The following is a 27,732-nucleotide window of genomic DNA, read 5'->3' as shown; positions in this document are numbered from 1 at the left end:
AACAGTGAGTTGAGGGAGGGCTCATGTGGTCCATGTGGGCCCTCTGCGGGGAGAGTTAGGGTTCAACAACAGGTTCCAAGAGGTCTGAGACTCATGAAAAGGGAAAAGAACCTGTGTGCTCTCCTCTATAGGGGAAAACATAAAATACACACCCCTTTTTTCTCCTGTGCTTAATGGCTTATGGCAGGACACAATTTGTGATGATGATAAACAAGGTCTGAGTGGGACCAGATATTTGCAGTGAGGAAGAAATGGTTAACTTCCATAAGTTTTAGGAATTTAATCCTCTGAGCTTCATTTATATATGGTATCTGTTCTTCCTTTTCTAGCAGGTATGATTGATCAGGGAAGTTTCCTAAGGTTCTCCTTCCATTTCTCTTTCTTCCCCTGGAAATTTTAGGAAAGATGGGAGGGACCTGACAGTGAGTTGGCATCTGTGCAGGAGCGAGACTTTGGCAGCAGCACCTAGAGTCCTGGGTGCTTGTCCAGGAGGCGGGAACACAAGGCCTAGCCCTGCGGCTTATCAGCAGTGCCACCTTTCTTACGTAACTGTAATTCTTTGGGCTTTAGCTTTTTGTAAGTTCTCACAGGACACAGTGAGGATTAAATGAGATAATGAAGAGAAGGCACTTTGATGGCCAACTGTTTTATAGGGAAGAACTAAGACTGTCAGAAACAGTGTTATCTGAAACAGTGTGTGCCTGCTGGTGCGTACCCATCAGAAATCAAGGGTGACCGCCATCTTTGGGAACACTGCTGGATCAAATGGGCCAAGAGTGCTGTCCAGGGCAGGGGAGAAGGGTATTTCAGGGGTGTGGTGGCCTGGGAAAAGCTAGAATAACTAAACAGGTGCAGGGGGGCAAATTCCATCTGAAGAATGGAAGATCCAGAGCAGGAAAGCAAACAGGTGCTCATGGTGATCTGTTTGTTCCATGGCCCTCTATGCTTTGTGTTTCAGGGGGAAGTGAACGAGGAGTCACACACATCTTGGACCATTGTGGCTTCAGGAAGTTCCCTTGGCAGGGACCTTAGTGTTTGTGCAACTCCGAATCTTTCCTGTGCTATGCATTCTTAGCTGCACAGACCGAAGGGAGCCTGTTCAGACCGCCTCACAGAGAAGCCAGGTCCTGCTCCACTAATCACAATGTTCTCCATCAAGCTGATCTTTGGCGTGGCGCCAAAAGGTGCCTGGGAAATGTGGTCTGTACACAGCAGGACTCAGAAGAGAGATCCAAATAGGAGTAGAGACAACAGAGCGCAGAGAAAGAGCCTGGAAGTTGGAGTCAGAGGTCCTGGCATTGAGGCCTAACTTCTTCCCCCAGTTGTGGAACCCTGGGCACGTCACTCAGTCTTTCAGAGCTCCCTCCCTCTCACACCCACCTCTCAGAGTTGGCCCATCGGGCGGGCTGATGTCCACAACAAGTGGATTCCAACCCTCATTCCTGTAACCCATGAATCTGTCTGGCAGGAAAGTAGGAAAAAAACCCCTCCCTTCAGCAAGGGCTTGACTAAGGTAAGGGAATTATTTCTCACTGTTTCAGTTCCAGAGTTCTAATCATTGGGCTGGTGACTTCCTTTTATCCTCTTCACCACTGATTATTGATTTGTTCCCATTTTCCACACAAGGATCTAGAGATTCTGACTGGCTCAGTACTTACTCCTGATCACGTATCTCATAGACAGAGATGTTGAGACTGGAAGCCAGAGGCGTGTGAGCCCGCAGACTGAGCTCCAAGCTCCATATCTCTGGTGCCTTCCGACACTCACCCGACTCAAGCCAATCAGGGCATCAGTGACAGTGAGGGTGGTCATATCCTTTATCATCTAAACTGACACACTTTTATCCTGTCCCCTCAAAGCCGACAGGACCATAGGATAGCAAACATAAGCCAGGTTGGTTACAATGCATACACCTGGGAAAAGATGTCGTTCTACTTGTGATGTATTTCATGGATTCTAAACCTCACTTTCCTTCCACATGTAACATCTTTTACAGTCACTGGCACATTAGCATTCCTTAAGTGCAGTGGTGAGGAGTGACAGAGCATGGTTGGCTTGTGTGAAGGGTGAGGAAGGCAGAAAGTAAGGAGAGGTTTCCCTGGAGCCTCTGACCCTGGAGGGCTGACAGGGTGACAGATGGAGGTTGGGCACCAAGGAGGGGGCAAGAGGAGTAGAGGAGGGAGGCCAGAGTATGCTTTCAAACACCATCCTAAAGAGAATTCTCCTGGAAGGCTCATCAGTGCGTCCGCTATCACTATTGTCTCCACAGCAACCAAGTTCACCCTGAAATGGCTCTGAGACCAGGGGCTATTGCCCTCACCTACTATGACATTTTAACCCCAGCCCTTCACCTCCCACCTTGACCACTACACTGGATGAAGACTAACCAGGAGCCCTGGGTACTCACAGTTGGCTTAGGGGCACGCATTTCCCCACTCTGCTTACCACAGTATGGGGCCTTGGAAGTGGTCAGCAGGTAAACTCTCACTTCCTTGGGAAGTGGCTCTATCTTGATACCATCTTGTTTTGCCAGTCCTAGAAATAGAGAGGCAAAGATATGAATAGGCTGAAGATGACATTTCAGGGTCCCACAGCACCTTGCTATGACCCATTTATTCTACAGTCAGCTACCCTGCAGCCTCCTTATGGGCCATAAGCTATGACAACTCTGGGGATACCAGCCCCTCTGTCCAGCGGGGATCAAGACCCAAGCAAGAGGTACATTTGCCAGGACACCTGGCCCCTTGTCAACAGATATTACAGGGAATTTGAAATTCTGTCTTCAACCTGCACACCAATCTATGTAACAGCTGTCTTTCTGGCACTTGTATCCTGTGCAAGTATGTTGAGTCTGAAGGCAAGTGGATGACAAATTAGGAGAGGGCATGTCTGGCAGAAAGCAAAGTTAGGGTAGAGATACACAGAGTGAGAAAACAACCTTGGCGTATCCAGTGCATGGGTAAGTATAGTGGTGGTGAGGCTGGGCAGATAGTTTCAGACTGGGCTATTCCATCTGGGGGAAATTAAGACACAGGTTCAATGAATGAGAAATCAAGGGCTGTCTTGTTATGAACAGTGAATCTTCCGTGAACAATCTGTCAGGCAGTGTCCAGTTAATTCAAATGATCAACCACCGTCAGTGCAGTTCTGAGGGCAGCCGGGGAGAGGGAAGTGGAGCGTGTGGGAGGGGGAAAGCATTATTTTCAGCACACGGGAGTTTTTCCTGGAGATCTTCACCTTGGACAACCCCAATGTACTTGCAGTAATGATCCACCCAGGGTGAGTTAGAGGCCAAGGCCCTGGACCTTGTTGGAGTCATCTAGGAATGTGCCTATGTTGTCTAGCAGTTGGGCATCCCTCCAATGGGCATGCAGCCACTACAACCTCCTGCCTCCCTAGTAGGCACTGTGTGCCATTCTTAAAGAAATCCCAGATACACTGCTTTAGGGTTACAAAGAACTGGAGAATAACTGGCCTAACTGTGGGAAGCACCCACCAGAGTTGGGTCAGGGGTTCTGGACGACCCCAGTGTTTCTAATAACCTGCGACTGGACTCCCAGACAAGGGGGTGCAAGTGGGAAAGGTGTGCAGAGAAAAGCTGGCACCAGAGAGCGGTATGGAGGGTGAGGGATGGGTCATGCAAGGGCAGCTGCCATCTTCCAGGGAAGAGCTAGCCGAACACTTCATTGTTTCCCCACCTGAGTAGAAATGACAACAAGCAAGATTTGAATGCTCACCCCATTTTTCACCTACTTCTTTGTGTATTCTATAAGTTACTCTGAAGCAATAAAATATCTTTCTCTTAAGGCCAAAAGCTATCTGTTCTTTAAGACTTGGCTCAAATTCTACTCACGTGTAGTGTTTTATTTAAAGAGTTTAAAAGTGAGTATCTGCTTTGTGATGGTTCTGGAAATGAAGATGGCAATTCCCTCATTCAGCTGGACAATTATAGGCTCTTCAAATTCAATAAGAGCAAACTTCTAGCATCTGTCCCAAACCTACTTCTCCCCCAGTGTTCCCTGTCACAATGAAGATGTCAGGGTCAGCTGGTCTCCTTCCCTCTCACAGCCCACACCTACTCATATGGACCTGATTTGTAAAGGGAAGCTGAAGAGGTGCTGTTTTACCTATCCTTGGGCAGGAAAGGAGAAAAGGGTTAAAGCAATCCAGACACTGTCCATCCAGGAAGGCCTTGTAGCTGCCACAGGGAAAGGCCACCAGTGGGCAGGAATTCTCCAGCGCGCTGATGTAGAGATGCACAGCCCTCATATGATCACAGATCAGATAACTGTAACCTGGACGGGGAAAAACCACAGCCAAGCTGTCCGTCATGACAGGTGGAAACTCCCTCCATGCCACTTACTGTAACTCTACTGAATTGTATATTACAGAAGGCTATAAATACATGGGATGTCCCCTGAGCCACACTTTGAACACATTAATGGGCCTGTTTATTGCATCCTCCCTTTCCCTTTTAATTTTCCTAAGATGAAAGCAACTCTGAGACTCATGTGGGTTACACAAATTCACTTTCATAAAATGGGAGCAAATTTGTAAAAAATAGACCTCTTTCTGTAGATTGCACCTTCTTCACCACTGCTCTACAACCCAATTTTCACGTCACTGTACTCAGCTCAGCGATGAGATGCTCATAGGAGTCAGCAGCAGCTCAGTCACCAGCACCAGCGTGCTGAAACACTATGCGGAATTTTCCAAATGTTCCAATTTGCTAAGCACGTGGCTTCGCTGTGGTGGTTTACGGTGGAAAAATCTGCCGTCACTCACACTGACTGAGTTGGCTGGGTTAGAAGGCCTGTGTTGAACAGAGTTAAGGACTCTCCCTGAACTCTGCGAATCCCTTCCTCGGACCAGGAGCCAGTGCTGAGAGCTGAGTGCTCCTTGCTTTGTCCCGGGTTGGAGGCACTCTCCAAGGCCAAACTCCTTCCAACCACAAGAGGGATCAGATGCAGAGACAAACAACACCCATTCTCAAATTGTGGTAGGAAGCAAAAAATAAAAAGGGATCAATGAAAGTACCGTTGAAACCAAATTATTGCCTTCTGACTACAATCGGTGAAAAATTCATGAATTCTTAAAAGAGGCATGTTTTTGTAAAGTGAGTAAGTTTGGATAATTCAGTTAATGATATTCAATAAATTGTCAAACGAAGTCTTAAAATGTTGAAAATTTTTGTGAATCAGAAAAAAACAAACAAAAAAACCCCCCATACTATCCAGAAATCTGTATTTAGATTTTCTGTAAGAAATGTGAATATGTTGGCTATATAAGAACACTGAACAATTCTTAATGTTTAGCTTTTGATGAGCTTGCTATAATGTAAAATGTATATCAAAGACTACCAAGACTTTAAAGTTTATGGAAAATTGAAATTGAATTGAAATTCATGTATTTGAGGTATCTTAAAAAGGCTCATGGAAAATCATATTTTATAAAAAAGTATATTGATTTCAATATTTTCGCACCAAAACAAATGTATTGCTTTAAATGTTTTTATTCATTTTTATTTATTTAAAAGACAGAGAAACTGGGGAGGGAACATCAAGCGAGAAATGGGGGAGAGAGAGAGAGATCTGCCATTCTTGGCTCATTTTTTTGAATACCTGCAGCAGCACGAGTCTGGGCGAAGCTGAAGCCAGGAATCAAGAACCCCATGCGGATCTTTCACCTGAGTGGCAGGAATTCAAGCACTTGAATCATCATCTGCTGCCTTCAAGGTGCCTTAGCTGGAAGCTGGATCTGAAGACAGAGGCAGGACTCAACCCCAGGAGCTTTAATACGCGATGTCAGTCTTACGTGTCACCTTAAACTGCTGTGCCACAACATCTGCTTCCAAACTTATCTTTTAATTCCATTCACAGATTTTTTTTAAGAACTCTCATATCTTCAATGAACATATTCATACAGAGCGTTTTTTGATACTTCAGAGAGAAGCAGTATGGGGTCAGTATTGTGGCACAGTGAATAAACCCGCCACCTGCAATGCCAGCATCTGGCTCAGGTCCAGTTGCTCCACTTCCGATCCAATCTCCTGCTAACAGCCTGGGGAAAGCAATGGCATATGGTCCAAGTGTTGGGCTCCTGCCATCCACATGCAAGATCCGGATGAAGCTCCTGAATCCTGGCTTCAGTCATTATGGTCATTTGGGGAACAAACTTGAAGATGGAAGATGTGTCTCTCTATCTCTCTGTAACTCTGACTTTCAAAATAAATAAACAACTTTTTTAAGAGAAAGACAGAGAAGCAATGTATATGCTTTATATGTGCGCAAGAGGATGTTCAAGAATATTATCTTGAAAACAACTGTAAAGAACTTGTAACGGTGAATAAATGTGGTGAAATGCTCACCTGGGAAACCCTTTGGCTAACTGCCTTTGAGCACATTGGCATCTACTGTAATCAGGCACTGTACAGGACACAACCATATAGGCTACGCCACAGATCAGGGCCCAAGGAAGAACAGTGAGTATTGGTTTCACTAATGTTAGATCGCAGCCAGACCTGAGATAAGTGGAGAGGGCAGCTCACGTGTGACACTGACTTTTCATTTCAGGCTCTGCTACTCTGAGATTCCTGGGCTCCCAAGACACCCTTCAGTAAGTGCTGAGTAAGGCCCATAGGACATAAGAAAGGAAACCATCAAAAAGAGCCTGTGCAGCCCATGCTGACTGACTCAACATGAAGACTGTTGGTGATTTCCAATCTCCAGGGTAGCCAAACACCAACTCTGACTTTCTGACCTGCATGAATGAACGTGGGACAGCCAGGTTGGTCTTGGCCTCCATTAACATAGTAGTCCACGTGTCCAACGGGAATCCGAATACCTAGGTCTGAAAGGAAACAGAACCACATTAACTTCTTACTTCAAGGGAATATGATCGAGGTGCCCCAGCAGGATCAATCAGCAGCAGAACCTGAAGTCTGGCCTCAAAAGCATCTCCCTGTGCGCAGCCCACCCTAAGGACCAATGGTAGGATGAGCCACAAGGGAAGGAGCCAAAGTAGCATCGCCTTTGCCTAAGGAAATGAAGATTTTTAAAGTAAATAGTGTTATAAACTTGGTACATAGGAGGGTACTTCAAAAAGGTTATTGAAAATGGAATTAAAAGATATCTTGAGGCCAAAAAAAAAAAAAGAGAGATTTCAATCCATTCAGTATTTCTTCAAATGCATTTTCCACAAAACTTTTGAAGACCCTTCAATTTTTTTTCTTCCTTCAAATAATAAAGTGAGGATAAATAAATTCTGGGCCATGTTTCCCATCTCCTACAAAATACTTTTGCAGTGTGCTGACTAAGCAGAAATGCGATGCGATTACAAAGAGCTGAGTTAAAGATGGAGAGTGAAGCCCTCATCTTGTCACTAAGTCTCAGCCCTTCCGACAATGGCATCTCTGATGGAGACTTAGAATCTATGCTGGCCTCTTGTCTTCCCCTCACTCCCCACACTCAATCCAAGACAAACCCAAGCAATTTTATCTCCAAAATATCCTGGCATTTTGAATCTTTCTGCTTCTCTCTGCTTCTGCTAATACTTAGCCTTTGTTCCAACACAATCTCACCCAAATACCTGCTGCCTTTCCAGCAGGCCTCCCTGTGTGCCCTCCAAAGTTCATTCCCTGCAGAGGAACCATAGCGATCTTTTCAAGAAACCCAAAGCACTATCCCATTCCCACTTATCTAATGTGAACTTGCTGTCTTGGCCAACCTAGTCTGGTTCCCTGTTTTCCAACCTCACTCTTTATTGTGCACTCTCCACATGGCGTCCAGAACAAACCCTGGCCTCCCCCATAACCAGCTCCATCTTTGGCTATTGTCCACTTCTTCTCCTAGCTCTGCCCAAGCCATAGTTTCCCCAATAACACTACTGGAAGTAGATCCCATATCCAAGCCACCTTGTTCACATGTCCTTTATTCTGATCACAGAAAGGTTAATAGTCTGGCTTGTTGCTTGACAAAAAGTCTTTTGCTTGTCTTTATCCTGCTTTTTCAATACCTAGCACAGTGCCTGGAATAGAGTGATACCTAATAAATAAGTGTTGAATAAAAAAGTGAAAGCCAGTCCATATGGCTTGTAAGCTCCACAAGAGTTAAGTACCTTCTTCAATGCCTGGTTCATTGCCATATTCTCAGCACCTGTTATGTAGTTCAGTAAATAATGCTTGAATAAACAGAATTATTGTGACTTTTTATTACATCAGGAAAAGGTTCCAAGGCTGAAGGATTTGAGATGCCTATCACAGGTACCGAGTAACATAATAAACCACCTAGTTAACAAATTCAGGGATAGAAGCTGTTGTACACAGTATTGATGAACAAGGCTGGTAAAGCTCTGGACAGAGGCTGGCAGATTTTGGTTTTCTGGGTATATGATGCGGGTGTGACCCAGGGTTGGTAGTGTGACCTGGGGTGGAGGATGGGGGAAGTGAAGTTTCACACAGGATCATACATCTATGAGTCTTAGATGCAGAAACAAGTAAATGAAATAGAGCGTCTCTCACTTGGCCTGCATCAGGGACGGTTGTTGCTTCTCTGTGTATCCATGACACTCAGCACAGTGCCTGGCATAGAAACACATGGATATTTGATAGCAAACAGAAACGAGCACCCCCTTTCCCTGTTGGTCAGAAGAACTTGATTTGGTCACAGTGGGTTGGAAGTTGAGGGATCTTTTTGGGTCTCTCTGTATTGGAAGAGAGGCTCACAAACTCCACCAAATGAAAGAGCTGTGCTTGTTCTCTGCTAGGGTGAGGGAGGGTAAACCCTGACCAGCCTCTGCTTGGGGAGTGGAATGCCCCCATCCCCTGGGGCCAGATTGACTTTCCGCCTAAGTCAGTGAGGCAGCAATGCCCTCTCTCCTATTGCTCAACACAAGGAGTTACAGTGCAGAGTCAGGTTCCCAACCGATCAATTTTGGTCCACAAGGGAAAATTTTCATCTTGACAGTCATTGGATCAAAAACTGTCAGCCCAGACAGTTAGGCAATCTCCACACTATGTCCCAGACGCAGTTCAACACTCCCACCGCTGCTCCAGCCCTCTGCTCAACTCCTTCTGCAGCCCCAGAAACGCTGCCCCAGCCCCAGCTCACTGTCAGTGTCTGTGTGGATGGCTTCCACAAAGAGGGCATCTCCGGCATCCAGGCGCTCCTCCAGGCTGGCTCGGGTGTACTCGGGTCCAGCGGGATCCAGGCCTGCAGGGACAGACTAAAATCAGAGTCGCCTTTCCTCTCATGCATCGACTATGCACATCTCCTCCAGTGAGGGGTCCTACCCTTTCAGATCAGAGACTCCCCAACCAATACCCAGGGTTGGAAGAAGTAACTTGAGGCTGACTTCCTAAAAGATAGCCCACACGGATGTCTTTCCCAAGGTTCCCAACATCTCAATGACCCGGTTTTCCTGACTCTAAACCTTCCCAATGTGAATAGTGGTGACCTTCGCAAAGCAGTAATCATAACGCCAATTTTTAAAGCAGTTACTTTGTGCCAGCTTTGTGCTGGGCAGCTATGCATGTTCCAGACCTCCCAACAAAGGGAGACGGACATCACTGGTCCCCTGTGTGAGTTTAGACTCCTCCCTGTCTCTCTCTCCTCAACGAAGCAGACTCCACCACAAAGCTGTGGAGAATCACAGAAAGCTAGGCGAGCAAATGGGAACACCAGTCAGGGAATGAAGGAGACCATTACTGAGTGAGTTACTACCACTGTGGGCAACTGGGTCTAACCTCCACCCCGGGAACCTCTCCACGGGCTTCTGTTAGAACTTGACTCGGAATGGCCCCGATGGAGGGTCAGGAAGCTGAGCTGTTAAAACTACTGCTGATTGACAGAGGGTGCCCCGAAGCATAAAGTTGCCCTTGCTCTGGCCAGTATTCAACAAAACTCAAGGTGATTTCCACCCATTCTACACATAGATACATTGAGGCTCAGCAGGAAAACTGGGGCTCTTTCGTTGATTACAGACCATGCCATGACCGCACAATGCTGTTTTCTGCCAAAAGGACCCCCTGAAGTTTGGAGGTAACATAGAGCACAATCCTGCCACTTGCCTCAGGGGAGAGGGGCATTTCCAGGAGACCCTCTGTGATGCTGAACCCTGGGGGAGGGAGAAGGGAGGAAGTGAGGAGGACCCTTACCTGTGATCCGTCCCAACTGGCCTCTGTGGAAGTATCCCACCATGCCCCCCACGTGGGCCCCCAGGCTCACACCAATGATGTGGATGGAGGACTCTGACACACCCAACGCCTAGAACAGAGATTGATAGTGAGGTGAGCTGAGTGACTGTTCCCAGAGGGGGAAAAGAGGCACAATGCTCTAATCCTTTTATCACTTACTCTCTTCATCACTTACAACACCCCCACTCTAACCAGACCCCTCGCTTTCCTTGTGGGGTCCAAAGCCTGTGAATCATGACCACAGCCACTCTCTCTTGAATGGAGGCTAAGTGCCAGGCAACCTATACACACCATAGACAGTGCAATGGCACATTGTACAGGGGAGCACCAGCAGGTTCAGTAGCCCGTCTAAGGTCAGTCCTCTAATTATCAAAGTCAAGGCTTGTCCCGGAGATCCGCCAGGCCAAAGTGGCTCTGCTTCTGCCTTCAGTTGTCCTCATGTGCTGCTTCTTTCTGACCCCTCCCTCCTCCACAAGCACCCCCAAGGCCACACCTGGCTCTTCCACACCCACCAGAAGTTTATGGAGGAAACGAGAGATCTCCAGGCTGAGTTTGACCACGTTTTCCACAGCTGAGGGGTACAGACCAGTAGACCCATAAACCCAGTCCACAGCAATCACGTTCGTGTTCGCTGCACTCAGGAGGACACCGATGAATTTATCAATCCAGGAAGGCTTCGTTCCTAATGCCCTAGACATAGGAACAAAGGAGAGGACAGTCACCTGCCAAGCCGATAGCCATGGGAAACCTTTATGAATCCTGAAGCTAGGAAAGAAGTAAAAACTAGGCAAGGGGATTCAGGAGATGTAACTCACACAGGGCTTGCAGCATAGGAAGAACTTCATTCCAGAGCTTCCAAGCCTTACACCAGCACAAGTGGAACGTTCATGTGCAATGCAGAAAGTGCCCTTCCTTCCTGGTGGACACAACCCCATGCGTGTGTGTGTGTGCACACTCCTGGATTTCAGCTCCATCTCCGTATACCCAAGCACCATGGTGCAAAGTATAAACTCCACAAACAAAAGCACTGCCCTGCTCTGGTGTGTGTTATTTGTGGAAAAAACAGCTTAGAGTTGAGGTTTGTGATCTTCATTTATTCATTTAGGTTTTCATTTACTCATTTCATTTATTATTTATTTCATTTATTCATTCACCCATTCATTCTCCTTACAGACACATATTATGTACCTGTAGACCAGGCTGCGTACTAGATGCTTTCCATGAAATAAAAGCAAATAAGAGACAGTGCCTAGCCCCCTTACACTACAATGGGATTATTCTAAAAAAATAAGTAAATAAAAATTAAAAAAAATAAAAAACAGAGAGAGAATGGTAGAAACATTTCAGAAAGCTTGCACAACAGACCGGACCAGAAAAGAAGTTTTAGCAAAGGCTCACAGTCTAGGAACAGTCTGAGTAGGTGTATGTGCACAGAGGCAGGCAACCTGGCCCTCTGCCATGCATGCAATGTGATGTGGGGGATTTAGGAGCTGACAGAATACTCAGCCTGATGAGCCTGCCAGCCCTATTAGCTGTCCCTGCATTGGAAGCATGTACTTAGCCTTGGATGGTAATGCAATAAATCTCTGACACAAGAGTGAAGAGTGACACCTAAGGAAGTATAAGGGACAGCCCTGGCTTCAGGGACCAGAGAGGCTAGTGAGAGGCCAGAGACCGGCCAGAAACTACAGTGCCTTTGTGCCTACTTTGTTATTGCATGCCTTGGATCTAGTTGCTCTGTGATGCGGCTGGCCCACCATATCCCTCTCCTCCTCGCCGCTGCCACTTCTCTCCTGGAAGTCTCTGGCTTTTTTTGAAAAGATGTCTGAAAAAAGGATGAGGTTTAATCTGAGACTTAGAGACAACATGTTACAGCCCAGGTTGGATCGTAGGGCCTCAGAACTTGCGAAGAAGTTCTCACTCCTGAGAAATGGTAACCTCTGGCATTGATGAAAGCAGCGGCCCAGAATGGAAACTTCTTACATGGTGAAACCAAGGAAAGAGTGAAAAGGAGGAACTAAAACCCTGAGGTAACACTATGTTGCTATCTCAAGAGACTGCACGAAGCCAGTGACCTCACTGACTAAGGAGAATCACGTGATCCAATCCACATTTTAGGCAGGAACAGGCCCACTGACACCATGCCGCCTCCAAGCAAGGATTCAACGGGGTATGGCTTGACCAGAGTCACACCTATGTAGTGTTTCTGGATGTGCAGAAAAGACTGCACAAAGAAGTCGTGGATGGGTATGACCTGGAAAAATGAGTAGCAGCAGTGGGCATTGCGGATCAATTCCCAGCATGGGACGTCTGCATGCCATATGGAAATGGAAGTTTGTACCCCAGCTACACCATTTCAGATTCAGTTCTGCTAACACATCTGGGAAGTAATAGATGATGATTCAAGTTCTTCAGGTCTTGAATCCCTGGGGAGACCTGAATGGATTTCCTGGCTCTTGGTGTTAGCCTGGCCCAGCCCTGGTTTTTATTATTATTATTATTTTTGTGTGTGGGGGGGAATGATCCACTAGGTAGAACCCCCTCTCTCTCTTCCTTTCTCAATCTTTCTTTCAAATAAGTAAACATTAAAAAAAAGACCGAACAACATCCTCTGTGTGTGTGTGTGTGTGTGTGTGTGTGTGTGTGTGTGAAACACTTTCTGATTCTGCAGGAACTGACAGATGAAACAAGAAATCCATCCCTCTTGCTTCCTAAGGCGTGGTGGCCACTTCACAGTCCTTAGCTGAGTAGACCCTACTGGCTGATTAGCTCCCACCTGAATCCATGAATAATTAGTTTGGTTCCCAGAGTGGCATTGAACCCAGAACTTCGGATGTCAGTGCTTTCTTCTACTAGCTGCCCACAGCTGGGATCCGCAGGGGTGAAGAGAAGAAACTGGACTTTCAGGTTGGTGCCTCGGAGAAAGTTGGCGTTCTGGAAGTCAGTGCATTTTGGCTGGGAGGTAGGAGGTGCATTCCCTGAAGGAAAACAAAACCAGAAACAACCACAGTGAGATCCTGTGCCCTTAAGAGATATTCTTAAAGGGAATGAAGCAATGGAGACTTATGGACATGAGGTCGAATACGAATCAGCTAGCATAGTTATCAGTCACGCATTTGCTAAAGACTGAATCAGTTTCGAAACTAAAAACACATGAATACCTGCCATGCCTAAAAATAAAAATTCTAGAGAAGAATATGAATATTTCCCAACAAGAGGAGGTAAAGGCTTTTGTGTTATGGGCTGACTTGAGTCTACCCAAAAATCCTAAACTCCAGCTTACCCAATGTAAGAATATATGGAGATAGGGTCATTACACAGGTAATTAAGTTGGGGATGAGGTCCTCAGATGAGCCCTAAGTCAATATGGCTGATGTTGTCGTAAAAAAGAGGAAATGTGGACAAGGATAGGGAAAGAGGATGTGGAGAAACACAAGATGAAGATGGGCATCAGCCAGCCAAGGAGAAAGACATGGGGTAGATCCCTCCCTCACAGCCCTCAGAGGGAACCAACCTTGCTAACACGTCACCCTCAACAGCCATGAGATAGTATATTTCTGTGGTTTAAGTTACCAAGTGTGTGGCACTTTGTTATAGTAACCCTCACCAACAGATTTCTAAAACAAAACTTAGATAGCCAAGTGAGCATCTTCCCTGAGGCCAGGTTTGGTCTTAACATCCCTTCTCGGAGGCTTGGAAGGGAAATATTTCAGTTTAGCAAACTAATCTTCTAACTCAGAAAAGAACAACAGAGCAAATCCAAATTAGAAACAGGGGAAGAAAAGTAATAGCTGAGTTAGATGAACAGAGAACCGAGTGAAAGAACATGGTTTAAAGGTCAGTCATTGTAGTTTTTTAGGCTTCCTGGCGATGCCTTTGGGCTCTTTGCTTTATCCCACATCCTACGAGGTAAACAAACCTTGTCACACCTATCATCGGAAGGACATAATCAGAACTCAACCATTATCATCACCTACATACTTAACACCTTGATCCAAGCCATGGTTTCTCAAAATCATTCTTTTAGCCTGAAATCCTTTTTTACTTTCTCCACTCCTGGCCGTTTTATTCTAATTGCAGTGCAATAGCCAAGATTACCTTTTAAGAAAGTAAGTCAGCTCTGGTCTCTCCCCTCTCTCTTATCTCCTCTTCTCTTTTTCCTCTCTCTGGTCTCTCCTCCTCTCTCTCTCTCTTCTCTCTCTTCTCTCCTCTTCTTTCCTGATCTTCACCACCTCTACCCTGTTCCTGCCCTGTTGGAATAAACCTCCTAAGATACCTCGTTGTGTCTGGTAATTTCAGCTCACGGTAAAGAACCAGGTTGTGGGAATTAGCTGCGCGTAATAATATCGTAATATCCTATGAACTAGAACTCTCCAATCTTTTAAATAACTAACACCATCCAAGTCCCTTCCAATGCTCCTGGGAATTCAACGGAAGATGGCCCAATTCCTGGGGCCCCTGCCACCACAGGAGAGACCCAGAAGAAGCTCTTGGCTTGGCCCATCCCTGACTATAGGGAGTGAATCTGCTCCCTGCTTGTGGTCTGGGAAAGCAATTGAGGACGGTCCAAAGCCTTGGGACCCTGCACCCACGTGGGAGACCTGGAAGAGTTCCTAGCTCCTGGCTTCAGATTGGCTCAGCTCCAGCCATTGCGGTCACTTGGGGAGTGAATCATCGGACAGAAGATCTTCCTCTCTGTCTCTCCTTCTCTCTGTATATCTGCTTTGCAATAAAAATAAAATAAATCTGTATAAAAAAAAGAAAGAAAGTAAGTCAGATTTTACAGATTAAGCCACTGCCTGGATGCCAGCATCTTTTATGGGCACAGATTTGAGTTCTGACTATTCTGTTCTGATCCAGCTCCCTGCTAATGGTGCCTAAGAAAGCAGCAGAGGATGATCCAGTTACCTAAGCCCCTGTCACCCTTGTGGCAGACGCAGATGGAGTTCCAGCCCCTGGGTTTAGGCTTGGCTGAGTCCTGCTCCTTGCATCCATTTGTGGAAGAAATGAGCAGATGGAAGATCCCCCTCCCCTCGCACTTTCTCTCTCTCTCTCTCTGCAACTCCTTCAAATACATACACAAACAGATGGAAGATCCCCCCTTCTCTCTCTTTCTCTCTCTCTCTCCAACTTTGTCTTTAAAATACATAAATACATATATTTTAAAGGGGAAGCAAGTCAAGTCATGTCACACCTCTGGATCAGCAGCACTAACAGTGGACTACAAGGCCCTGGGTGATCTAACGCACCACCACTCTGGAGCCTTAGCCTGGTCCTCCTACTGCCCCCCTGTTCCAGCCTGAAGGCCTGCTTGCTCTTCCTCTTCTTTGAATTCTCTGCCCCAGCTGTTCTTTCTGCCTAGGATGTACTTCCTTCGGCATCCGGTTGGCTGTTTCCTTCCCTCCTTTGAGTCATAGTTTGCCCAATGCCATCTTGTTTGCTCCAACTGCCGTTTCAAAATCATAGCCTGGTTCTACTGCTCCTTCATTCTCTCCAGCTTTCTTACTCTGATTCATTTATTTAAGTTTATTTTTAGTATGGCAATCACCATCTCCTAATCTACTTATCAATTTATTAGACTGATTTTTAAACAATAGATAAAATTTACTATACAGTATTAAATCATATGATATTGTATTATAGTTATATAATTGTATATATTTTATAATTTATAAATACAATTTATTATACTGCATCACATTTTTATAAATAGAATTTATTATATTGGTTTCTTTCTAACATAAGAATATACTGTTAAGTAAAGCAAGGATTTTCATCCATTTTGTTCACTCAGCTGTCTCAAATAGTGCCTGGCATGTAATAAACCCCAAAACTTATTCTTTGAAATGTTAAACTAAATGTACTTTGGATAAGACAGAGCTAGAAAAATAGAAGGAAGTCACAAGTAAACAATATCAGGAATAAAAATGATATATAAATATGGACAACAGGATTTTTTTAAACCCTAAAAGAAAAATATTTATATCAACCAAAAAAGACAAATATTTTTCTAGTTTCTGGAAAAAGTGTAACTTACTAAAGCCTAGCCAAGGAATAAATAACAGAAAATCAGATGTAGGTGGAGGAACCCACCATGGGGGGAGGGCGGGGGGTAGAATCCCAGATTCTATGTAATTACAACACAATGTAATTAATGAATAAATTTAATAAAAAAAAAAAAAGAAAATCAGATGTAAAACTGTAATATAAAGGAATTGAAGCAGTAGTGCAGACAAATCCATTTAAAGTTCCAGGAAGTAGACCACTCTCTAGAGATGCGCCAATCCTGTAATTCCCATCTCCTAGACATTTTTTTTTTTTTGGAGAATTCATTCTATGAAAATAACCCAAACTTCAAAAACTAGGCAGGAACAAAGGGCAAAAGAAAAGCTAAAGGCAAATTTCACTTTTAAACACAAATACCTTAACTAAAATAACAGCAAATTTAAATCCATCAAGGATAATAAGAACAAAAAATACATCATGGACAAATGGAATTTAATCCAAGCAGAAAAAGGAAGCTTTAGCATTAGAAAATGCACTGTTACAACTCACAACTGGACAAACAAGAAAATCTATTAACCCACCAAAGCAGATGCCATATAATGAGTAGGCCTTAACATAACAGAGTCTACCAAAAGCCTGTGGCAAGGCCTAGCCTTCCTGGGAAGACATCAGAGGTTTTCTGTGTCTGCTATTACTGCTCCTATTAAATATTGTACCAAATGCCCTAGTTCTAACCAGTGAAACAAGACAACAAAATGTGACAGAAGTTACAATGTCTGAAAGTTCAGGAAAGTTAGCAATATTTGAGGAGGATCACTCCTCCAGCCACTCTGAGGATGTACAGTTGTAGAGATGTAGGGGAAGTGTGGGCCTGGGGGAAAGTGGAGGAGCCAAAATCAAGGTTTAATTAAAAATTAAAATGAAGCTAATCCAGTACAGGTGTCTCTTACTTGCCATGGGGGGTTGGTTCCAGGAACCCCCACAAACACCAAAATCCACAAATAACTTAAGTCCCTTATATAAAATCATGTGTTTATATATAACTTACCCACAAGCTCCCATATTTCTTAAATAAACTCTAGACCACTTAAATATTTCATACAGTGTAAATACTCTGTAAATAGTTATTATTCTGATTATATAGCTTAGCAATGAATACAAGAATCAAAGTCTAGACATATTCAGTACTCGTTTTTCAGCATTTGCTAACCACTGTTGACTAAATGCACAGGTGTGGAGGCAGCATGTACTCTGAGCCAGACTCACATTAGAGGTCAAGATCATCCGTAACTTTGGGGTGGCAGTGACAAGGATGCTCTAAGAGACAGACTTTAGGATCCAAATAAGGCTTTGTTTCTTGATAAATGATGATTACCAAGGCAAATTCACTCTAAAAAGCTATTCATGCATACAGTAATAATTGATAAATGTTTTGTATATACTGTATTTTAATGACATTTACTCAAGAATAAGTCTATAGTATACTATTGTAAAACTATGAGGGAAATCTGTGGCAGGGGAGGGAGTTGGGGAGAGGTTAAGGAAAATCCCAGAGCCTATGGAATTGTATCATAAAATAAAAAATAAAATTAAAAAAATAAACATGTAAAAAATTGAAAAGAATAAGCCTACAAATAAAATATTTAAACATCTAAAATAATCAGCTGTTTACAAAGATAGTAAAATTGATAAATGGATCATTAAATTATTCCAGGTAAAAGCTGAAGAGAAGCAGGTGTCCCTAACAGCTGCATTCTCCCCGCCCCCACCCCATGTCTTGATGGATACTTTTGTTGTATATGTAATTATAGAGCTATTTGAACAAATGTTTGAAAAAATCTATTAAAAATCTATTGCTGGGCCCAGCGGCATGGCCTAGCGGCTAAAGTCCTTGCCTTAAATATACAGGGATCCCCTGACAACCTCTTAACAGGAGGTCATGTGCGTGCAGCAGGGGGGCACTCCAGAGTGGAGCAGGTGGTAAGGAGGAAGCTTGGATCCCAACCATGAAGACTCCCAGACCTTCACCACAAACTATTAATACGAGCAACAAGAACTATATCCCAACTGCCAAGGAGGCCACAGGGATTTGGATGCCCTCGGAGGCCGAATATTCTGAGGTCACCCACCCCCAACTGGAGCTTCCGCAAGGGATGGAAGAAGTCCAAACACTACCGTGCAGAAACCAACGTCATCGGAAAGACAACCAGAAGCCCTGAGCGGTCCGCAGAAACAGAAGAACAATAAACGTCCTTCGGGACCAGGGAGGAGAGCTTTCTCTGGTCCGAGCCTGGCTCCACCTCTGGACCCCCACACTCCCTCGCAATGACCATCGGGATTGCTCCGAAAACCCCTCATAGCAAACAAACAATCATACAAATTTTAAAAACCTAAAATAAATAAACAAACAACAAAGAGTAGAGCTTGGAATCTGACAGGAAAGAGCTGGAGTGGATTGGCTCATGCCTTGCTGGGTGGGACACAAAGATTAGTCACTCCTCACCATGGTGTTGAGGATTTTCCTGCACACCCCCCCCCCAAAAAAATGTTCAGCACCTTAATTGTCGACAAATGTCTTGTTAGAGTTACAAGCCAGTCTAGATTATCCTAAAATCTGCCAAGATCAGCAAAATTATACTTCAACACAACAAATGGCTAAATACTAAAATGGAATAGTCACGAGATAGCTGAATGGTACCTTATAGCCATTTTAAGGTATATAGCAGCCGGTCCTGTATATAAACTAAAATTGAAATGTCAATGAGCTAATCAGAGGTTGTGGTTAAGAACTTGCTTTTTTTTTTTTTTTAAACATACTGGTTACTCAAAACCACGTCAATTCCATAATATTGCAAATTGCTGTTGATGTTATATTGGGACTCTTAATTGACTGGGATGATATTCTACCAGCTCTAACTTCGGACCAGAAATGGTCTCTCCAAGAAACTGTTCAACCCATCTGAACAATAAGTAGCTGGACTCTATGCTTGGTATACGTTTGCAAGGAAAGAATCTTGATTGAATTTGAACTGTAATACTGCATCAAGGTGGAGGAATCCACCGGGGGGGAGGGGGGGAGGGGGGGGGAATTCCCAGAGCCTATGAAACTGTCACATAATGCAAAATAATTAATAAAAAAATGTATATATACAGGGATCCCACATGGACGCCGGTTCTAATCCCGGCAGCTCCACTTCCCATCCAGCTCCCTGCTTGTGGCCTGGGAAAGCAATCGAGGACAGCCCTAGGCCTTGGGATCCTGCACCCGTGTGGGAGACGTGGAGGAAGTTCCTGGTTCCTGGCTTCGGATCGGCGCAGTACCAGCCTTTGCGCTCACTTGGGAAGTGAATCATCAGACCGAAGATCTTCCTCTCTGTCTCTCCTCCTCTCTGTATATCTGGCTTTGTAATAGAAATAAACAAATCTTAAAAAAATAAATAAAAATCTTTTTTTTATATTGCTATAAAAAGTCTATTGCTATAGACTTTAAAAAACATATATATATAAAGCTCCCACGTGGGAGTTCCAGAAGAAGTTTCTGGCTCCCAGCTTTGGATCAAGTCAGCTATCGCCAAGTTAAAATTTGGGGAATGAACTGTGGATGGAAGACCTTTCTCTGTCTTTCCTTCTCCGAAAACTTGTCTTTTAAATAAAAATAATCAAATCTTTAAAAAATATGTATGCTAAGAATGAACAATACCAGGATAAAAATAAAGTCAACTAAGAAGTTAAGATATGAAACCAGACATGAATGATAAAATGGTAGGAGCAAGTATTTGCTGGGGCAGGGAGACACCACCTGGGTGGCTGGCATGGCATATCAGCCGGCCTAGGAGTTCCTGCACCTGCTCCTGAGAACAGCTTCCTGTTAATGTGCATCCTGGGAGGCAGCAGATGACAGCCCTAACACTTGGATCCCTGTTGCCCATATGGGAGACTCAGAATGAATTCTGGGCTCTTGCCTTTGGCCCGGCCCAGACCAATTTGTTGTGGAATTTTGGGAGTGAACCTAACAGATAGATCCCCCTCTATCTCCCTCTCTGTCTCTCTGCATGTATTTCAAGTAAATTAAAAATTGAATGATAATATAGAGAGGAAAAATCAAATTAGGAAACTGGTAATGAGAGATAGCTGTGGAAATAAATCAATACCATAATATCTGGCACAGCAGTGAAAGACTCTCTTAAATCACATGCATTTCAAAAATACAGAGGATATGGACAGGCTCCAATATTTAGGTAGTAGTTGTTATCTAAAGGAAAAGAAATGAGAGAAAAAGCAGTACCTTGGAGAGAAAATTGCTAAGAATTTTTCATCTATAAAAATGGCATGTGTCCACCAGTCAGATAGAGCTTTCTGGGAAACAAACACAATAAAAAATAAATAAATAAATCCCCCCAGGATCCCCCCCACATCAGGGACCTTGGGATGGTTGGAAGGCTGGGTGTGGCTTCTCCCCTTTTCTCTCCCCTCCCTCTAGATACAGGAAGCAAAAACAGAGAATGTGAAAGCAATGGTCTCACCCAGTTTCCTCTAGCCTTTGACCCTTCGCACCCTAATCAAATATGTAAAAATGATCAAAAATAACATTTATACAATTAAACTAAATAAATCCATACCACACAGATTTTAGTCAGTGCAGATCGTCCAAGGTTAAAAAATACTCTTAAAAATTTCCAAATGCAGACCTGGTGTGATAGCCTAGTGGTTAAATCCTCCGTTACATGTACCAGGATCTCATATGGGTGCTGGTTTGTGTCCTAGCTGCTCCACTTCCCATCCAGCTCCCTGTTTATGGCCTGGGAAAGCAGTAGAGGTTGGCCCAAAACCTTGGGACCCTGTAACCACATGGGAGACCTGGAAGAAGCCCCTGGCTCCTGGTTTTAAATCGGCTCAGTTCCAGCTGTTGTGACCACTTGGAGAGCGAACCAACCGACAGAAGATCCTTCTTTCTGTAGCTCTGCCTTTCCAATAAAAATAAATAAATCTCTTTTTTTTAAATTCCCAAATGCATTGCACAGCTTAAAACAAATGGATAATTTTCTGGAAAAATATAACTTGTTGAAATCTACTCAAGAAGGCATGAGAAAGTCAAACTACTAGCATCAAAAATTAAAATGGGGGACAGGGACCAGCATTATGGCACAACGGGTTCAGCTTCTGCTTACAAAGCTGTTTTCCCCATCAGAGGGCCAGTTTGAATCTTGGCTGCTCTGCTTCCAATCCAGCTTTCCAGTAATGGGCTATGTAGGCAGCAGAAAATGGCCCAAGCGCTTGGGCCCCCACCACTTTTGTGGGAGACCAGGATAAGCCTCAGCTAAGCCTCAGCTCCTTTTTTCAGCTTGGTCCTACCTTGGCTGTTTTTGGCTTTTAAATTAATTTTGTAAAGGAAGAAATCATGAAATGTGAAAAAAATTGTCTTATTCAGAAGTGCTAGGGGGAAAATTAAAATAACAGAGAGGTCGTATTTTTCACCAGATTGACAATAATTAAATCACACTAAGTGTTAGTGACAGAGATGAGGGTACCCAGGACTTTCTCGTGGAAATCTGAGTTGTGCTGACCTCTGAAAGCAACTTGCCTACACAGCCCTGGGAACCGGCGATTCCATTTTCAGAAACCAATCTTCAATTTTCACATTGTAGCCTTTGTATAATAAAAAGACCTCTGAGAACAACCTAGCCAGACTTTGGTGACAATACATGGACAAATAAACTGTTATTTAGTTTACAGCAGAATAATTTGTAATTTTTAAAAAGAAGATCTGAAGCAACAAATGTCAACAGGCATTAGATCTGGTTGACAGAGAAATTAGCTATAAGAAAGTACGTCATTATTTACTGAATTTCCTTATATCCTTAAAATATTTTATAACGTTTTTTAATTTACCAGAAAAGAGAAAAAAAGAAAATGAGAATATATCAAAACATTAAAATATATTTGTGTCTGAATGGTTAGTTAAAGTATTTCTTTTCTTCCATCTATTTTTATGTATTTTCTACACCTTGTGTAATGAGTCTGTTCACCTTTTTTTAGACACTCAGAGCTGTAAACAGAAGAAAGGGGTGCTTGAGGTAGCAATCTCACTACCTAGCTAGTCCTTACAGATCCAGAGAGGTAATATTAGAAATCTTACTTTTAAACTTTCCACCCCATACTACATCTGCCTGAAGGTGAATTCTATGCACATTTTCTTATGACACTTTCCAGGAAAAACCTGTATACATAAACAGTTATAAATTTCATATATTAGCATATCCCTTCATATTATTTTTGTAATGGAAAATACCTAGAATTTAGCCAAAGAAGAGAAGAATTCTATTTTGTAAGTTTGACAGTACGGGGCTTGCAGACTACGTCAATTAAACTGGAACAAAAATCAAGCAAACAGCCAAGTCTTCTGAGAAAAGGGAAGTGGTTGAAGGGAGGGAAAACTTGAGAATCTCTCTTAGGATACTCTTTTGTCAGAAGAAGGGAGAGAGAATGTGTTGCAAGCAGTGACATCATGCATCCCGGAGAAAGAATTGGATGGATGGGCTTCCCTGATTCTGGGATGGTTTTTCCTGGGAATGTTAACCCCAAGATATAATGCCAAGGAATTAGACAGAAATCTCCTCTTTTAAGGACTACTGGCATTCAAAGGTGGGTTTCTCAACCGTAGAAAGCTTTTGCGTCTGTCTGTGTGAGCAACACCTTCAGGCATTCCTCTGGAGCCAGACTCCACCTGAATAATATTCTACTGTTCCTTCCAGATTTCCTTCTGGGAAAATACACACGTGCTAATCCTAGGTAAAGGGAACCTGGGAAGTTTAGGGAAATATTATAGCCTTGGCAGATGACAAGACGCAGAGCTGAGTGGCAGACAGTAGGGACTGGTGATGGCAGTGTGCCTCCAACCTCCTTACTGCAAAAAGCCTGTTGGGACAGGCACAGGGAATAGAAGCTCTGTCTAGCTGCATTTCCTGTGCCTTGCACTATACATTTACAGCTATAATACTAGCCTCCTTTGGTGCTGGTTAAGGACACTCTGCAGATCACCAAGGTGCTCTATGATTGTACCAGTTAAGACCTTCTTGAAGCCGTTACAGAACATCTGCAGCCGGGTAAGTGTACACAGTTTCCTTTATGGACAAAAGTCTCCTTTGTTGCTTGTTAGCAATCTCAGTGGGCATGTGGCTCATCAAGATTCTGGAGACCTTATCACATGTCTAGCTGTTGACTCGGTGTCATAAGGATGCGCTCCCTGCCCTTAATGAGATCACAGTCCAGCTGGAAACAGACAACACAACAGCAAGAGACTGCCTTGATGTGGACACAGGGAAAAGGGAGAGAGGGGGCCCAAGATCTTGACGTTGAGAGAGTCTGCACCCCAGGGGATGCCCATGAGCTGAGGGAAGTGAAGAGAGCCTGGGAGGAGATGAGGGCTTGGCAGGGTACATGCTGGGTCACAGTGGTTGAAGGTGATACGAGGACTGATCTGTGAGTGCTGTGGGCCTGGGGCAGGCTATGACTGGTGGAAACATATGTGAGTTGTGAAACATATCCTGAGTCAGGATGGGGCACTAACAGTGAAATCTGGGGGCCTGCAGAAGCTCAGTGTGATTGTTGAGGAAACCAGAAAGAATCTGCCATCATCACCCCAGAGGCTCCACCTGCAGAGCCAGCGCCTCCTCTCTGCACAGCAAAGCACAGCCCAGGCCCCCTGTTAGGTGAGGGGAGTGAAGAGCTGGTCTTCATGGACTCACTGAGGACTTTCAACCAGAATCATATGAGAATGAGCTGGATAATTCCTTAAGAGTTAGCTTCATGGGGATGAAGAGAAAGGTAAGGGAACAACACAGATGGGAAATGTTTGTTTCATTTGCTAAGTAACTAATTTTCACTAACCAATCAGAGGTGAAACACAAACAACTCACCCAATAAGAGGTAAAGCACATAGAAAGCAAATGAAGATAGCCAACAGATGCATAAAAGTTGAACTATAATTAATCTAATTATAATTTAATTATTCTAATTCATTTTATTATATTAATATAGATATTAAAATATTGGTATCTAATATATAATATATAGATATTGATTGTATTCTATAATTATATTATAGTTAAATTAATTATAATTAAAACAAGAATGAAGACAATACAGTTTTGCTAATTCATTAATTTTGCTAATAGAAAAGGATTTCTACTTTGCCTATGAAATTAATATTAACCAAAACATTTGCTATTACAAAATATTGGCAGAGAGGTAGGGAGAAGTAGGTATCCCCTTTCTAACAAATAGCTGTTACCTTTTCGTAAGATAGTTTTTTTCACATGTGCCAAAATTTTTATGAGATATAAATATTTTCAGACTTGGTTATTAGTGTTTAAACAGTGATCCAAAACCAGATAGCTCTGTGTGATTTGGGAGTATTTCACATATACCCATATGGCATACATAAAGAAGTGATACATTTGCATATCATGAAATCTTACTATGCCTTAATAACAGTGCAGATTTTTTCATTTGTATATATTTCCATGTATGACCTGCAATTTGAAAGTGTGAGTCTTAAAAATTTCCATTTGTTTTTACTTCATCTCCATTATATGCAAGGCTGACCCGGAGTTTGTAAGAAATAAAGAGGAGAGGTATAGAATCAAATACTGGCTTTCCCAGGTCTGAAAAGAACCATGGTTTTCCATTCCGGGGCTGAAGGTTAAACAAGTGTTGAAGAAAGGTTACCAAAGGCTTGGTAATTCCCATGTCTCCGGATGGAAAGTACACAGCCGGGTGTGTGTGCACACAGCCCTTTCCCCCAGCCAGTGGGCACCAATGGTTGACTCCGATCTGTAGATGCTGGCCATCTCTGCCTCTACAACTCTACCTTTACCTGCCCGAGATAGGCTCTGCAGATTGCACCTTTGTTTCACTGACATTCACTGAAACAGCTTTGATTGTGTGGCCTGGACCAAGAAGGGACTCGGGGTGCTCCGGCAGGGACAGAGTGGGCTTGAAACCACATCCACTTTCTAAGTAAATACACAGGAGACAGGGGAGCCCAGGGATGTATACTGTGAAGTGGGCTCCCTCTATGAGGCTGCGGGTTGGGAGGGGTCTGGTGGTTGCCCCCAGAATTGACTTGAGGTAAACTCTTGTCAGACCTGCAGGAAACAGCGCCCCCTTTGGTGAGGCTGCCCACTTGGGCCTAGTCGTGGCCACTTCTCTTCAGCTGCCTCTGTCCCTAGCTCAGCACCACAGGGCTCTGAACTTTCTGTCATAGCCTCTAGAGGACCCACGCAGTGTTGGACAGGCAGTATGACTGCAATGGGCCATCCTCCTGCTCCCTTCTCTGATGGGCTTCTTGTGTCAGGGCTAGAGTCATGTCACTCATCTCCCATCATGGCAGGGTGTAGCAACGACACCACAGCCTGTTCCATTTCCTTCTTCTCAGCAACCAAGGCCTTTGGTTTCTGCAATGGCGCCTGCAGGCCAGGTGCTGGGCTAGACTTTGAGCATCCAAGGATGAATAAGACACAACCACAACTGTGCCCTTGGGGAGCTCAGAGTCTGAATAACCTCGACCTTCACAGTACAAGGAGAAAAGCTGAGCCTGACAGGGGTGGCTGTGAAAGATTGTGAGGCACCCAGCCAAGAAAGTGCAGGGGAGCCCAGAAGCTGGACAAGTCTGAGACTTCTCAGGTGATGAGGGTTTCCTGGACAGAAGGGCAGCTGGGTACCTGCTGCAGCTCTCTTGTTCACATTCGCTGGATCCCTTATTCATCTAGACCCAGTATCTCTGCCTCACTCCTTCTCTAGCTTCTTGCTACTTCCTTCAGGCTGTTTTAAGACAATTGCATTCTTTTTCTTTGGCAAATGTCTATCCCTCCGAGTGTGTCTGTGTGTGTCTCTCTGCCTACTGCCTATTGCTAGCCCATTTGCTTTCTAAGATGGCAGTTCTGAAAATGAGACTCACAGCAGGAAACGGAGGCAAGAGGCCAGGCCTTGGATCCCCAGGACCCGGCTAACAAGTTCTCACAAGCTCCCTTCTCCTTCAGGGCATTGGGACTGCGACCCACACAGGTGCTCAGGAACCAGAACAGCCATGGCAACCCCATTTCCTCCACTTCCTTCCGTCCAGGCCGCCATGCCTAACAAAGTCACCAGAGGCTCAGCCACTGCCCACTATCATACTGCAGACACACCAGCCATCTCATTGAGTCTTAACTGAATCCATACTCTGCACAAGAGTCTCTCCAATTACAGGTAAGGAAAAGTCACTTTCTCCACCTTACACAGCTATGGAGAAAAAAAGCTGGGTTCCAAAATCAGTGCAGCCTGAGGCATTGTCTATTCAACACACTGCCTCCTCTAAATAGTGATTGGCCCAAGATTCAGTGAGCATCTGCTATAATCAGAGCAGATACTAAGCATCCAAAGAGAAAGGATCCCAAACCCTCCTCACCTTCAGGGAACAAAGGATTGAGGTAGGAGAGAGCCCGCACGCAGCAGGTGGCACCATTGAAAGCCACTCATCAAGACACTCAAACACGTAAAAGGTGAACTTTGGAGCAGGGGACAGAGGTGTTGCAAGGGACACAGATAACAGACATTACCCTGAGGGGAGCCTAGGCAACTCTGGGCAGAAGGGATGACACGTTCTAAGGCTGGGGAGTAAAAATTAAATGCCTTGTGCAAAAGACAGAGAAACAACCTGCTCTTCTGAGCAGAGGGTAGGGACCCTCCCAGGAGTGGTCTCCTGCTTGGTGGACAAGATAGTGTTGGTTAGACACCAGCGACCTGTGCACAGGGTGTGTGTTCATTTGCTATTTTCAGCAAGTGGGAACTGTGGGCAGATTCTTCACCAGGGGAAAGATACAATGCAAATGGCTTCTGAGGGAAGTTGCTGTAGCAGGCATCTGTGGTTAGAAGGGACTGATCCTGCAGAGAGGGATGTCAACCCTGAACTTGAGCTGGACTGGCAGGATGAGACTAACAGACTCAAAGACAAAATTCATTCTGAATTTGAAAAAAAAATGACTGTTAAGATTCGGCATACCTTGAAAACCAGGTTCCTTGATAGCGTGAATACGAACATTAACCAGATTTACATTTTCTTAACTGTCATCCTGGCTTGTGCAAGGTGAAGAGGATTGTAATGCAGGGTTTAGAAAAATGAGTCAGATAACCAAGGGGAAGTTCAGGTTTTGTGACCTGAGAAAAGAATCCTGCTTACCATCATTCCTATTATGATGGTAGGGGTTTTTTTCCTTCTTTTAAATTCACCTTAGGAGAGGCCAAGGGCTTTTAGGGGACCTTCCAATGGTTAGTACTATGTAAGTGTATGGTTGGAGAAACACAGCCATTGACTAAGTTAGTTTCACCCAAGGCCTGGCTACCAACCCCAACCCCCACTCCCACATACCTGAGCTTGCGATGCGCAGCCACCAGAGGAGACCCCACCACCAGAAGCATCTCCTGCAGGGGCCCAGGGGCATTGCTGAGCTGCCGTCCCAGAGCTGATGCAAACTCTAAATGCTACAGAGGTCTCC

The 27,732-nt window shown here is 44.3% G+C and overlaps 1 protein-coding gene across 1 annotated transcript in view; it reads right to left on the bottom strand.

Moving 5' to 3' along the window:
* Nucleotides 1-27,732, bottom strand: part of PLA1A (phospholipase A1 member A) — a 33,873-nt gene extending 6,141 nt beyond the window's left edge. The window contains exons 1-8 of the mRNA XM_058661931.1: nt 27,606-27,732; nt 12,969-13,170; nt 10,705-10,882; nt 10,154-10,262; nt 9,108-9,209; nt 6,760-6,849; nt 4,128-4,295; nt 2,446-2,535 (exon numbers count right to left, since the gene is read on the bottom strand). Of these exons, the coding sequence (XP_058517914.1) occupies nt 2,446-2,535; nt 4,128-4,295; nt 6,760-6,849; nt 9,108-9,209; nt 10,154-10,262; nt 10,705-10,882; nt 12,969-13,170; nt 27,606-27,678 (1,012 nt within the window). The 5' untranslated portion in view covers nt 27,679-27,732. The remainder of the gene's footprint in view (nt 1-2,445; nt 2,536-4,127; nt 4,296-6,759; nt 6,850-9,107; nt 9,210-10,153; nt 10,263-10,704; nt 10,883-12,968; nt 13,171-27,605) is intronic.

This window comes from Ochotona princeps, chromosome 3 (genome assembly GCF_030435755.1).
Source record: "Ochotona princeps isolate mOchPri1 chromosome 3, mOchPri1.hap1, whole genome shotgun sequence".
Taxonomy (NCBI): domain Eukaryota; kingdom Metazoa; phylum Chordata; class Mammalia; order Lagomorpha; family Ochotonidae; genus Ochotona; species Ochotona princeps.
The sequence above is the reverse complement of the archived record's forward strand: the minus strand, read 5'-3'. Positions and strand labels throughout refer to the sequence as shown.